Source organism: Rhopalosiphum maidis, chromosome 1, assembly GCF_003676215.2.
Source record: "Rhopalosiphum maidis isolate BTI-1 chromosome 1, ASM367621v3, whole genome shotgun sequence".
NCBI classification, from domain to species: Eukaryota; Metazoa; Arthropoda; class Insecta; order Hemiptera; family Aphididae; genus Rhopalosiphum; species Rhopalosiphum maidis.
Window position 1 is genome coordinate 91,573,066 of NC_040877.1, and position 16,105 is coordinate 91,589,170.

At 26.8% G+C, this 16,105-nt stretch overlaps 1 protein-coding gene across 1 annotated transcript; it reads left to right on the forward strand.

Annotated features, from left to right (window-relative positions):
- Positions 1 to 8,363: 8,363 nt before the first annotated feature.
- Positions 8,364 to 15,649, forward strand: LOC113554902 (40S ribosomal protein S4). The gene is made up of 6 exons (XM_026958993.1): positions 8,364 to 8,518; positions 8,924 to 9,182; positions 11,812 to 11,909; positions 11,975 to 12,146; positions 12,218 to 12,347; positions 15,457 to 15,649. Exons 1-6 carry the CDS (start codon positions 8,516 to 8,518, stop codon positions 15,590 to 15,592), a joined length of 798 nt encoding a protein of 265 aa, XP_026814794.1. The 5' UTR covers positions 8,364 to 8,515; the 3' UTR covers positions 15,593 to 15,649.
- Positions 15,650 to 16,105: the final 456 nt, after the last annotated feature.

Here is a 16,105-nt window from a genome sequence, read left to right on the forward strand (position 1 = left end):
ATTATATAAAATGTCAATTTAAATACTGGGTAAAAATGTCAAATCTTTATTTATTTTTGAATTTACCTTTTGAATTATAAATGTTTTGTTAATTTAGTCTAATTCTTAATATTATGTACTTGGAGTTTATTACTTTTGATACCTTTTAGTTTTTAGTAACAACTAAATCAAATTCTCTACCAAAACCCCCACTCTCTAGGACAAAGATTTAAACATTTTTATGCTTAAAAATGCAATGACAAATTAAAATTTAAAAAGGGAAAATTATAGGCAACTGTCAGTGGTGTAACCACTAACCAAGAGGAATGAGAAGGTACAGTCAGGGTCAGGGTCAGGGTGGACCGCTGTGCTACTGTATATTTTTACAGTGGGCCTATACAAAATAACCTGACATGTATTGTATTGTTGAAATAAAATTTTTACAATATTTTTATTTGTATAGTATTTTTATAATACAGATCTAATCTAATCTACTCATTAACCATTAAAATAAAAGTTAGTCTATCGTATTTATGACAAATTTAAAGTTTAATATAATTATTTACATTAATTCATGAAAAATATTTACTGAAGTGTTTGATATTTACTAACTCAAAAAGTCAAAATACCTATGCACAGCCCAATTTTTCTACTACGGTACCGTAAATAATTATGGTTCCTTATTGTAAATTAGTATTTATAATAATTTTAATATAAATTCTAACGGTTAATTTTTTACAAAAGGTACCAAAAATATTGATTACATAGCTTTTTTTGCTGTTACACACTAGTTACCATAAAATAAGTTTTAAACATATATTTACGCTAATTTTCTGCAGTTTAATACAAAAATTAACATTTCTTTAAAAAGTATGTATGAATAATAAAATACAATTTAAATTATTCATTTTGATCTTATGAAATAATATACACATAGATTGTTACACAAAATTATGTATTAAGAAACCAAATTATTTATATACTAATATTGTACATAATATGCTAACTGGAGTGTCACAACTTATTTTTTTTCCTAATTTAAATTAATAATGTAAATATATTGTTTTTTTTTTCTGGGCCCAGAACCATGGTACCCATTACTTACTGACCCCCTCCCCCTTTATGAAGCCATGTCAATGCACTATAAACTTAAAATATGTTTTTTAAACCTGAAAATGTCAAAATGTGCAGAAATATGCACTAAAAGTTTTTGAATATTTGATAATAAACATAAAATGTATTGTGTATTATAGTTAAATGCCTAAGTTTGTGATAAAGTTAACCAGAAAATGTATGCAAATGCATGAAAGTCCTGAGTCTAGTTGTTATAAGTTAGCAAAACCACATACAACATACTGTACTCTACAGGTAGGTACCAAACACCACTCTTCAATTCTTGTAAAAGATACTTTTAAAAAGTGTTCAAGTATAGATACATATACTTATTTTCAAAAGTATTTAAAATACTTAAATACGTATTTGAATACTTAGAAAAAAAGTATTTATAGATGCTTTCATTTAATTTTTTTGTCTAATGTGTATTTATTATAATCAGTGGTGTTCCCATTTATTTTTTTGAGAGTATACTATATTAGCAAATATAACATTTAATACAATAAGAATATTTTTCTTATGGTCTATAGGAGTTAAAGAGTAAAGAGCGTGTCAATAATATGGAAAAAAAAATTAAGAGTATACGGCGTATATGTAGTATACCCTATAGGAACACCCCTGATTATAATATTATATCATTCGTCTATGGTCTATTCCAGTAAAGGTATTTCCAATTTCATTAAGAAATCAATGGACTATACATCCAATTAAATGGATAGTTTATGGAATTTAGGCTTTTAAAAAATAAAACTATTACAATTTATCAATACACAATAATATAAACGCAATACCTATGGATATAACATAATTAATATTTACCATGTAAAATACCATATTCCTATATAATGCCAACCAGGCACGGCGCCAAAGTGGGGCTCTAGTCCCCCCATGAAATAGTTCAGCCCCCCCCCCATTGAAAAATATGTGTGATATAATAAAGTCATAAAAAATTATAAATTGAGGAATAAATTATAATAATTGAATTAATAAAGTTTGAACAAATAACATCTATGGTCTTTTAATTATGGATCCCTTGTATTGTCTAATAAAGAAAACACTACAATTTCAATAAAATTTGTCATATTAGAAAAAAATCTTATTTTTTTTATTATTACCTTTATTGAGTAGTGAGTACTAATTACTGGATAAAAATAAACAAACAAATGTATCCCAAATCATTGCATTAAAGTTGAGTCAAACAAATTCATCTGTTCATTAGGTACTAAACACAATTACTTTAATTTATACTTATGAAATGTAAGTAAAAAACAATCATTCATTAAAAAAGATGTGTTGTGTATAATATTAAAGTAATAAAAAAATTGTCATTTTTGTACATCATTGTTAATATAGTTGTTGAAGGTCTATGATTTAAAATTTTCTTACATAAGGTACATATAAAATATTTAACATTTTTAACTATTCAAAAGTTTGTACTATATAGCTAATAGCTATATTATGTTGTGTCAATGCTGAGCATTAACGAGTTAAAAGTTAAAACGTTGAGTTAATTAACTCTTTACATTTTTTTCAAATTAACTTTTAACTTAATAAGTTGTTTTTTTTTTTTATATTAACGTGTTAATTTCAAGTTAATTTTATTCAAAAGTATCTAAATTAAGTTAATTTTTGTCTGTAGAATAATGCAAGAATAATTCAAAATTGTAGGGTCTATTTTAGAAAAACACAGTTTTTGATAACTAATTAAAGATGTATCATTTTAAATTTTCCTGGTAATTTTCTTGAGCGTAAAGAAAAACTATCTAATTAACAAGATTATGTGTCTGGAATTTATCATTTTTGCAAATTAGAAAATTTAAACTTTAAACTAAGTTAAGTTACTTTTTTTAAAAAAAGTTAACTTTTAACTTAACGAGTTAAAAAAAAATAGTTAACTTGCCCAGCCTTGTGTTACGTTATATGTACTAAAATATTTATATTTTATTTAAATAACCTCATTGATTGCTGAAAAACCTTAGCCCATGTAAAAAAAAGGTATTTGCCCCACTCTGCTCCAGTGCCACCCCCTGGAAAAAAATTCTAGTGCCGTGCTTGATGCCAACCAAAAAACCAGGCTTCAATTGACAGCGAGAGTTCGCATTCGCTATCCAGTTATGTTTGGAAATCTGTGTGTGCATAAAAGTCAGTTTCTTTAAAAACGAGCCGTTCACGTCAGCATATTTTTATTATTTTATCCGTAAATTAATATAGATATTTATTATTCATTGACTTAAATTTTTTTTCAATGTCATTATTCTTAAAAATTGAATCATGGTCAAAATGTTCTTTTTTCCATATTTATTCAAGAACAAATGGGACAATTGCACTGGGCTCACTCAAAATAAATATCATATAAATAATTTTATTTAGATCTTTTGGTGGGTTATAAAGTATAATGGCTTTTTTCCGAAAACGACAGCCTTAACGCTGAAATCAAATTTGACTTAAGGCATTAAACTTAAAAACATTTAATATAAGTGTAATAATTAGAGCTAAAGGCTTCTAGGAGAATGCATGTTTTTCAATAATCATTAAAGTATAAATGTATAATAGATCTATGATGCGACGTATTTTAATTTTTATCGATTCAATAACTCAATTTATTGGACCAATATAGTCTTGTGCAACCGGTCACTTTTCAATTAAGCAGTGTTACCCAACCTGGGAGGTATGTAAACATTGCTGAGAAGGAGCAAGCAGTCATTAGGAAGTACAATTTTATTTATTAAATTATTTTTATTTTAAGCAGGGAAAAAATAAAAAAGGTGATCATTCTTTCAATTTATAAGAGGGAGACGCGAAATTTTTGAAAACTTAGTAGGAAAGAAGAGGTTGGGAACCAGCATAGGCGCAACTATTATAGGGTCAATTTTTTTTTTTTTTGGGGGGGGGGGGTTAGAATTTTAAAAGTTACACAGACTTGCAGGGGCTTTGCTTCCGCAGTTCCGCACCACCATAACTAATAAACCGTATGACTACTAACTAACAAAACAATACACATTTAAATTCACATAATATTTAAATTTTTAACATTAAATTAACATTCATTTTCTGTCAGTTACAGAACATTTTCCAATTATTGTTTTTGTGTCTAAAGTATGTGTTATGCTCCTTTCTATATTTAATAAAGATAAATTAGAAAAACGTTCTTGCTTCATTGTGGTTCTCTGCCACGTTTTCAATCGCTGTATTGATGAAAACAAACGTTCACAGGTTACTGAGCAGTGAGCTAATAGGTATTGTAAAAGCAACCTGTAGCAATTTATATAAATTTGGGTATGTGTCTTCAGCACAAAATAGATCTATTCTGTGTCTTCAGTTACAACCTTTTTAATATTATCAATATCGAAAATTTCTTTAATTTTAACAAGGCAATTTTAAGCTACAAGCATCTTTGATTTCAAAATATCTACTGATATATTATTTTGTTTATGGAGTGTGCAACATTAATAATATCTGAAATAATAATAATATTTGGAAGGCTAAGACCCCCCAAGTCCCCACCTAATTGCGCCTATGGGAACCAGTAACCACTGAATTACAGTAATTTGTAATTGGTAATTGATTATTAAATATTGATGTACCTAATAAGTAATTGGTAATTGGTATAATGAATTTGAATTACATAGTGCACGTACACAGTGTACTGAGTGTTAATATTAAACTTATTGTTTGGGATAAAAGTGGACTAAATTAACTGAAGAATAATTCATTGCGGTAAACTAAATTAACTAACGTACAGTTAATTTGAACTATTTACTTTTTGATTTTTCTATAAAATACTATCTTTAATCATGGTAATTGGCAATCATGTAGCGAACTAATGAACTATTCCCTCAAACAAACTAAAATAACGTACCTATTATAAGTAATATATAACCATTGAAGTCATTGAATTATATATAATAACATATTACACATAGTTCAATCGTAGAACTTAGTATAATATTAGTGTTCAATATTTACGTAATAAATGTTCATATAAATAGTAAAAATAGATAGGTAAACTGTTACGTTTACATAATATTACACATTTACACAATACTAGAATTTAAATGTGATTTTACTATTTAATATATTACCTATACAATTGATCACTTAAAAAGAACCTTTCTAGTTTCTTTCGTCACCAAACAATGATGTAGATAAATAAAATCTAAATTTTAATTGTTAATTATTATTGTTAAACTAATTTAGATTAATATGTATTGTTTACTACAATGATTTTATACTTTTAAGTTTATGATTTTTATAAAATAAAACATATTTTATTTCATTTTTATACGAGTATTAATATTTCTTTTAATTTTAAATTTATTTTAATTCAAGTATTTGAAGTGTTTGTAAGATATGATAGATTATTACTATAGGTTTCTTTTAGTAAATATCTAAACTATAACATATAGCAATTAACACCAAATTGATTTTACTATGTAACATTTCAATCACAACAAATTTAAGAATTCAATATTAATAGGATAAAATGCCATACACATGTCACAATTTATTTAAAGCAGTAAATATTTCCTTTTGTCCAGCTTCTAGGGTACCTAGGTAATATTCAATATACAATTTACCTACTTTATATTAAATTTGTAAATCAAAAATCAGCATAACTTTCAAATACCCACATAATATAAAACAAGCATATACGGTTTGGATACTTTCCTGGTTTTTTTTTGTTTTTTTTCTTACTTGTCTTAGTAATTTTATAATTAGCTCTTTTTACAATAAAACATATGCGCATTATTTAAAAATATTTTGGTTTAATCAATAGGTATCGTAAATATGAATCTACCACTAGAAATTAACCAGCATAATACATTTCTTGTCGTTATAAATAATTAAAATATTTAATTTAAAAATAAAATTTATAACGTAAATACAGAATATTAATATTATTTTAGTAATTTATTCTTAAATATAAATTTCCGCTGAATACGATGGTTTAATTATAAATTAAATATGGTTTTTAGTTTTTTAATAATAATTTTTTAAAGGTAATAAAGTCGAGTATGTCCCTATCTAATACATACGGGTTAATTACACTCCGAGCTACCCTCGGATTTGACCGCCACGCAGACTGGTGGAGAAATTAGTGTATTATGTTTTATTTTTATAGAACCAAATTTTGTGCAGGCGCCCCAAGATTTATAGATTATACACTATACAGGTTGCCTCATAGTCTCCTAAATATTTCGATCACCCTGCACCATTCCTTGTTTATTGACGTCATCCGAAGTATAAAATTTACGGCGGTGTATTAAAAGTGCATGTGAACGTATGTAATTTTATTTTCTTATGCTATTATTTTTTATTACACTTAACTGATTTACTGCTTATTATTAAATATCGATGTATTATTATTGAATAATGTATTTTATTACTTAATAATACACTATATGTGTAATTATTCATTATTTCTCGTTATTCCTTTGGACAGGTTATAATGACACTCATATAATAATATATTTAACTATTTTTTTAAATTTTACAAATCGTATCTAGACATCCAGTTATAGTTACATGAAATAATAAGCAGTTATTAATCCTGTACTTAAATTTTTTTGTTGATCCAAAATTGTAATTTAACTATTTGAACTGAACTAAAAAGTTTGACTATTATTGTTATTACTTAATATTACTTAATAAATAGAATATATACTATATAATGTGTGTATTTATTTTTGTTGATATTTAGACTAGGTACATTACAGATAAATCCAAAGCCGTATCTGAGGGGGGTCAACGAGGTTCGGACTCCACCCGGGTTAGGTTAGGTTAGGTTAGGTTAAATTTTTAAAAGTAGGAATTTTTAACAGTGAATATAATTTATTGACTAAAAATTTTCGTCATTTATAATTTAAAATAATGTTGGCCACCGATAAAAAAGGCATGTATAAAAAGACAGATTTATTTCTGTATTAAAAAAATTATACCTAAAAATATTTTGAAAATTAAATTATATAAAGAAAATACCAAAATACGTCTTTTTAATTTTTAATAAAAAAATATTACATATTTTAAATCTCCTTAATATTATTAGTAGACTATTATACTAAATAAACTATATCGCTTGATAATTTTTTACTAATAAATGAAATAATTTTATACACAGAAAAAAACCTACAAAAACATTCAAGACAAATTATATACAGTTATAGTGGTGGCTTAACTCAACGGAAACTAGATGAATATTTGACAGCTATTGCTCACACAATAAAACTATTTTAATGATTTTTTTAACTTTTTTAAATTTTATTAATTGCATTACATTTGTAATGAATTTTTTGTAACATTGAAAACGTTATTCAATATACAAAAATAAATCCATGTCTTTTTAATGTTTTTGATTATTACGTTTTTGATCAAGGTTTTCAAAATATTCAATTTTAATTTTTTTTTTTCTAACAAAAGTTTTATTACAAACTAGTCCATACATTATTTAAAAATATTCATAATCTGATTTTTTAAGTGTGAATTTATTTTTTAGTGTTCAAACAAGAGCGACCTGAAACATATAAAAACATGTATAATTTTTTTATGATTATATATTGTTAAAAAAATTGCTACAATTTTTTTTTCTATGTTTAACTACTTTACTTTATTAGAGAAAATAAAATAATTATGTTACAAGAACGAAAATGTAAGTATTTTATTTAATATTTAGGTTACCTATTAACTTCTTTAGGTTATCATATGTACTAAGATGTTTTTAAAAACCTTATTTGAGTTCTAAGTAAAACGTATGGTAGGTTAAATGCTCAAAAACATTAAAAAAACCTTACTGTTCCATGTCACCCGAAACTCAATGTGATGACTTGGATCATCCACTTTTTATATTTTTTTTAATCAAGTTATGGTTAAATTTTTTTTTTTTTTATGAAAATATATTCATTTATACTGTGAGCCTATACTAGATTTTTTTCAAATTAAAAAAATAATATTGAAGCTATAGGAGCCTGGGAAAGTTAAAAATCGTGTTCATTTTACCCGTGCCATATACTTATATGGCAATAACGAAACAGCTTATACTTCGGGTGACGTCACGATAAGGCTTCTCCCACTCCCAAATTTCAAAAATGCGAAATGAGGCAACCTGTATATAATCTATAGACCTTGCAGGCGGCCAGATTGTCTTACCTATTCTCTAGTCTCCATGATTGTGGTATCGGGTTTGTTATCATTTTCGGTCCAGATCCTTATCATTTTTCGGACAAGTGCTTATCACTCGTTCTAGTAATACACTAAGTCAAGGATATCTGACTATTGTTCAAAGCATATCCTCCCTGGAGTGTGAATTTGTTTATAAAAATCTAACCTACAAAATTAAACTTGAAATCACTATCTTTCTGAGTGTTGGTGTTCTGTTGAAATGTTCTTCTAGTTTTCGCGTCTGGTACAGTAACATTTATCCGTCAAAATGGTAAGTTTTTAATTTTTATCCATCTTAATCCGAGAATCCATTTTCCTACATGCGAAAACGTTTACACCAATAATTTCTTACCAGATTTCTTTGTAATATATTATATATATATTTTACATATAATATTGTACTGATTGAAACTTGACTGTGTATTCGATCTTCGTAACAATTTTTTTTTCGTCCGTCAATCTGAATCTGACAACACTTACTCCGTTACAGTATTAATATATTTATAATTATTATTCACACTGCAATCCCGATTCTGACAATCGTCTATTGAAAAACGTCTAGATTATGAACCTCAATCGATATCCCCTGTGTATACTACACAGATTATTTGGTTACTTGAAATATATTTTATAAGTAATGCATCTATGAATCTTATACATCATTAACTGTTCGTAGGCCAGAGGTCCGAAGAAACATTTGAAGCGTTTAAACGCACCTAAAGCATGGATGTTGGATAAATTAGGAGGTGTCTTTGCTCCTCGTCCAAGCACCGGTCCACACAAACTTCGGGAGTCGCTACCATTGTTGATTTTTTTGCGTAATCGTCTGAAGTATGCACTTACTGGGGCTGAAGTCACCAAGATTGTCATGCAAAGATTAATCAAAGTTGATGGCAAAGTTCGTACTGATCCTAATTATCCAGCTGGTTTCATGGGTAAGTAATTTTATTCTACAATATAAAATAGCTTTAATACAATGCATTTAATTTGTATACTACTTATTTGATTATTGACTATTGTCCTATAATATGTATGAAGATCTGTTTGAAGCTTCTAATATATCATCCGATCTAAAATTTTTTTTTCTATGCCTTAAAAAATATTTATTATTAGTCCAATACCATGAAAAATATTCACATTTATAAATAAATATGATTATGACAGCACAGAATTATACATAGAAAAGATATAAGGATCAACAAGGTGTAAATGCTGATGAGTAATGGTTGTATGACAGTCGATGTGTTGTAGTTGGTAGTCAATTCCATTCTCAAAATTTTTAACAATCGTAACTTTAAATTATTGTCACCCTAAAAAACAAGTTATGGTTCATTCTCTTATCTTAAAGCAGTACTTATTAGTCATCACCCTGACACTAACTCGTATTTAATTTAATTACTATTCTATCAACCTTTTGTCAACAGTCAATTAAAAATTTCAATACTTATATTTCTCTGTATCTATGATATCTTAAAGTATGTGGTTAGTCTAGTTTGTAGTCTAGGTACTTTCCTGTTATAAGATACGATAGCTATTTTTGTGGCTACCACCCTAGACTACCTCCGTTATCGTGACTACTACAATTATCTAAATGATATCCATGTGTCGTGTTCAAGCATCTCAATTTACAATTATTATATCGAGCCCCAGTATTATATGTTTGTCCTGGCCTTTTTTAAGAATTACAAATAAATTTCAACAGGCCTTTTAAATAACCAGGCCCCTGTACTTAAGGTCCATCAGCCCCCCCTTGTGGGGGCCCTGATTATATCTATTATTACCTATATTGTTGTTGTAATCTGATGTTTCTCAGGTGAAGGAAAGTAGACTGTTTTGCAGTAATTTCACAGTAGTTTAGTCTATTAAAAGTTATGGTGTTTATTTAAATAATTTTGACATGGATGTGTGGTTTCTACCTAACCGTACGCCAAGTGTGGCTGTAGCACCTGTGGCGTGCGCCATGTAAAATATATTACAAATTACTACTGGGTTTTTAAATTTTTTTTTTTCTAACATAAAATTTGAATGTGGCCATTTTTACGGGTACAATACCTACAAATTAAAGCTGTGTTTCTCAAACTGGTACGCGTAACTTTTGGGGGCACTCAAAATTTTTTTATATATATTTTAGTTAAGTAACTAAGAAGTGGTACCCAAAAAATTTATTGATAAAAAGGGGTACAGTGTTTATAAAAGTTTGAGAATCCCCCTGCATTAAAGAATTAAATATGATTAAATTGCGTTAAATTGTTAAGAGGATGTAGTACCCGCATGTGTTGTTTCCATCTTACGTACGTACAAGATAAATTTTCATACATCAGTTTTAATATTGTGCTGTTAGTTTTGATATTAGAGTGAACTGACCTATTATACAATTTAAACTTAAAAGTAAAATTAATATCCAGGGCCCCACATAACCTTTTATTGATATAATTTTCTTAAGTAAGTTATGATCTTTTTGAAATTGCACGTATTAAAATATCATAATTAACTTAAAAATAATAATAATAATAAAAGGCTACATGGAGCCCTAGATAATACCTATAAATAATCTTGCTTTTAAATTTTATAATAGGTCAGTTAACTCTAATATCAAAACTAACAGCACAATATTGAAACTGATAGATAGATGAAAATTTACTATGTTGTATGTGTATAAGACGGAGACAACACAACCGGGTACTACATCCTCTTAATATAAATAAAATTAATATAACCTGCTGTTACAATAGGAAAGTATACAAATTTTGGTGGTCTTAGATAATAGAGGTAGTCGCGATAATAACTGTAGTCTTGTATAACAGGAAAGTATTGTTATCTATTTATGAAGAATGAGTAAGACTGTTTATAATATTTTATATTGTGTTTTATTATCCTTGAATTATGTTGGTACAGTTGTTCCTTGATAGATTGGCACGGTGGCCAATCAGTAGGTGTAACTCAATCTAGTTGCGGCGTTTTATCCCACAAAGTTATTTATTATAAACTCATAAAAATGTACTCAAAGATAAATGTGCTTAAAAGAAGTAGTTTTGATATCAGTTTTAAAAGTTTTCAGTTTAGTGACAGTTTGGTTTGTTGATATATTCGGTAATAATATCTAAATACAGAGAACCCCTGGTTTACTATTATTTCACTGATATCAATCTAACGAAAAATAAATATCATTGGCTTATCGTTATATTGTATGTAATTGTAATTTAAGTGCATGCATATCTTTCAAACTGTATTTGCTTATTTAAAAGAGTTAGGTATTTTCTGCATTACTGTTCAATTTTTTTACCTGCAACTATGAAATATTAGTTGTTAACTTTGCTACTGTTGATTTTAAACAATTTTGTAATTTACTATTGTTGAAAAGTTGTGTAATGCTATATAGAAATATTGTAGTATAACAAAATGTCACCCAGTAGCAGAGGAATGTAGAAGTACCATTCATCCTTATATTTTACATTTCTATTTGGATAATAACTATTATTACTTAAAGGACATTATACACTATAAAATGTGTTGTCTCTGTATTGCAAATGATTAATTTAATTTAAAATAAAATGTTTCTTATAGATGTTATATCAATTCAAAAGACCAGTGAGCACTTTAGATTGATTTATGATGTGAAAGGTCGTTTTACCATTCACAGAATTACTCCTGAAGAAGCAAAAGTAATTATATAACTTGAAAGTTATAGGTATAATAAACTTAATTCAATTTTTTTATTATATTGTAGTATAAGCTGTGTAAAGTAAAGAGGGTACAAACTGGACCCAAAGGTGTGCCATTCTTAACAACTCATGATGGGCGTACTATCCGTTATCCTGACCCCAACATCAAGGTTAATGATACTATTAGATACGACATTGCATCATCTAAAATCTTGGATCATATTCGTTTTGAAACTGGTAATTTATATGTTTATTATTTTAGTAAATTATATTAAATGTTTTAGTAACTTGATGTTTTTAAATGTTAGGAAACTTGTGCATGATTACTGGAGGTCGTAACTTGGGGCGTGTTGGTATTGTTACCAACAGGGAAAGGCATCCAGGATCTTTTGATATTGTTCACATTAAGGATGCAAATGAACATATTTTTGCTACTCGGTAAGTTTTTTATTTATCTCGTTAAAAATATAATTCAAATTGTAATATTATTATAAACTAATGTATCTACTTATTTTTGTTAGGTTTTATATTGCTAAAGAGTGATATTTGGATATTATATACGGTTCTTATTTTAGTATGCAATTATTATATGTGCCAAATTTTGTTTGTATACTGACTTCATTGAGGGTTGGTTTACATACCAATATATGGCAAGCAGTATGTCTTTATCTTTATTAACACTTTTAACAGTAGCAATAATAACTAGATAAAATTCAGTTTTTAATAAAATAAGTAAATCAAATTTATATAATATACATTTATTATAAAATTATTAAAGTGGAATTAACTCAATATGTTATCCATAAATATTTAAATTTATAACTAATATTAATAATATTTATCTAAAAAAATAAATGGTTATATATATTATCAAATTGATTATCACCAGGGCTTGGATTTTATTACACTAAAAGTAAATGAAATAAGCGCTATAATATGCCCTAAAACATGAAAAATAGCAAAAATAAAAATGTATTCTGTTCATAATTAAAAAGATAGATACGAGCCATAATATAGCTGATAAGGAGTCTTAATTACTGTTCGATAGGCCAATACGCTAGGCTATTTAAAAATAGACTTAAATATGAACAAAAATGTATGTCAATTATTTTCATATGTATTAAAAAAAAAAAAACTAGATTCATGAAAATACAATATAAAACGTTATATTATGCAAATTAGCAAAAATAGCACTAAAAAACCTAAAATACTTCAAATATGCAAAAAACTAGCATTTTAAAATTTCATACTTAGAATTCCTGGTGCATAAAACAAATTTATAGCTCACTGCTATTTTTATCTATATTCTATAATAATTAGCAAATGCTATAGAATTTGAGCCCTGATTATCATTAACTAATACTAACTTTTTTGAGAACATCTTTTACCTTAAGAGTAACTTTGCTCTTAAATATCTTGATAAGATGCAATTAAAAAATACTTAAATGTGTGTTAAAGATGATAATTCACTATATATGCTGGGGTTCCCAACCTTATTTTGGAAATGTATAAATCCAAAATAGACAACTAATATATTATTTTTAAAACATAAATTAACTAGGTCGGGCAATAGATTAGAAACCCTTGTTATACTACAATCATTTTAAGAACTGTAATAGAACTCTGTTTTGACATATTTTTGTTGGCTACAAGTCCGTGTATGAACACCTGTTGACATTTAATATTTGCATAGGGTGCCTTCGGATTTTTAGAAAATGATTAAGGGAGCCGTGAGTCAAAAAAGGTTGGGAACCTCGGGGTTATATAGTAAACAGATAAACCATTCTACAAGGAATCTGGTGAGGATTTATCCATTGTAATATCTCTTGATATAATGGAGATATCATAACTAAGTTTTTTTTTTTTTAAGCCACTCGGGGAAAAAGACAATGAGTATTTCTTATTTTAATTTTATGTTTTAATAAAAAAAAAATTAAAAAATCGCCATTTTTTAAAGTTTATTTTTCTGAGCATTTTGATGAAGTTTCTCAACATATTAATTCATTAGCATCGCAAATTTTAATACTTTTTTAGTTTTGAGAATTTTTTTGTATAATTATATAGGTACAAGCATGCGGGCCACATGTTTGATAACACTGGTACTTATATAGTTATTTGATATTAAATAATTATAAATTTTCTTAAAACTAGAAAATAATATTAAAAATCATGAGAATAACAAAAAATAAATGTTAAAATATAAATTTTTTCAGAAATATAAACTATTTAATGATTATTTTCAATTTTAAAATAATTGAATAAAATTATTTTTTTTTAACTTTTTTACTTTAACATTAAATTAAACTAAAATATATAATACATTTTATTTTTGTCCCCACTAGTCTTTTGAAAAAAAAAAACATTTAAAACATCTTCATTATTTCAAGAGATACACAGTGGGTTTAATGGCTTATGAACACACTGTATACCTAAGATTAGTGATGAAATGCTGTAGAATTCAGCTATTGATAGGGGAGGAGTATATTTCCCTGGAATATAGTTTGGTTTGTGAGTGGGTAGTGATAGTCAATTATTGTATGAATATAATTTTAGTTGTTGGAAATGAAAATCCCTGTACTAGGGATGGCAAACCTTTTTGGGGTCAAGTGTCAAATTTTCTTAATCAAGGTTTTGAAAATTTTTTAATAAATAAAGTTACTGATTTATTATATATTATTAAATAAGCACACATTTTTTTTTTGTAATTATAATTTTTAAAATGTATATAATTTGTTTCTTTGAATTTCTTATAATAGTTATAATCAAAACTTAATAAATAGCATAATTTTTAATAATTTCAATTTTTTCATGTGCCATAGGTTTTTTTTCACTAATGTCCTACACCAATGGTGGCCAAACTATGGCCCGCGGCCAACTTCGGCCCGCAATCATTTTATATCTGGCCCACGAAAGAACTATAATAATTTATATTTACGTATAAAAAAAATAATTAAAATTTACCTAAAAAAAAAAGGTCTGCGGTAAAAAAAGTTTGGTCACCACTGCTCTATACTATAGCTTATCTGTTTACAATATAATTAATGATTATGCTAACAAATATTTAGCTTATATTTTAAAAAGATTAACACGATAGACATTTTTTTGTAACTAGAAACTAAAGCTGACAATTAAAACTGATTTAGTTGATGAGTGTTGTCAGACTAAAACTGGATAAAAATTGGTTGCTGCTAAAGTTAGCTCATATTAGTATACAGAGTATAGTTGTTATTTAATTTTAACATAATAGAACCAACAGCTATTAAAATCCCTTTGTTCACTGTAAAATATTTCAGTTTAACATCAACAGTTTGTTAAAAGCTCAGCATGATGTAACCTCTTAGCATCATTTAAAATCTGTATTAAGACATGTTCTTTGATCTTTTGAATCTATGATTCTTTTGATTATTGTCACTTCTATTATATTCTATGTTTTGAATTACATGTTTATAAGATGTCTTGTGGTGTCTACTCTTAAATTTATTAAGCTAGTTTTATTGTTATAAATAAACTTATTATGCTTAAAAATTTATTTATTTATGTTTTTTAGAATGAACAATGTTTTTATAATTGGAAAAGGTCAAAAGAACTACATTTCTCTGCCAAGAAGCAAGGGAGTGAAATTGACTATTGCTGAAGAACGTGACAAGCGTTTGGCTGCAAAGACCAAGTCAAGCAGACGTTGAAAGCTTGTTTTTGCATTTTCATGTGGTTTAAATAAATGACTTTAAAATACAAATATGTATTTTGTTTGTTTTTGATTGATCCTAAATTATACGTAACAATTATTTTGGATCTGTAAATGGTCTTTATCGGTATGTTTTATTATAACATTATTTTTCAGATTGTGACATTGTGAATATTTTTATTTATCCAACAATAATGGGTACTTAAACTCGTTTAAATTTTTACACTGTCTAGACAAGTACTATTGATCAATTAAATTATTAACCAGATAATAATCATAACATTTTACAAAGGTAGGATTATAAGCACTCTGTTGTACAGTAGGTGTATTTTGGTCCCCTGTTATGTATGTCAAATTTGAATTAAATAATTAAAAAAACTATTTTGAATAGATTGGTCTAAGTATCACTTAGTATATTTCATGATATGTTATTTATTTTTAATACAGCTATTTAAGTCTTATTTTATTAATTTTGCGAAAATATTTGATTTATTATTTAGGTATTCAATTA

Excerpts from the sequence above, each read along its gene's own strand:
- LOC113554902 (XM_026958993.1), top strand. Across the intron at positions 11,910-11,974 it reads TTACTCCTGAAGAAGCAAAA|TATAAGCTGTGTAAAGTAAA; the intron begins GTAATTATATAA and ends ATTATATTGTAG. Across the intron at positions 12,147-12,217 it reads TCATATTCGTTTTGAAACTG|GAAACTTGTGCATGATTACT; the intron begins GTAATTTATATG and ends TTTAAATGTTAG.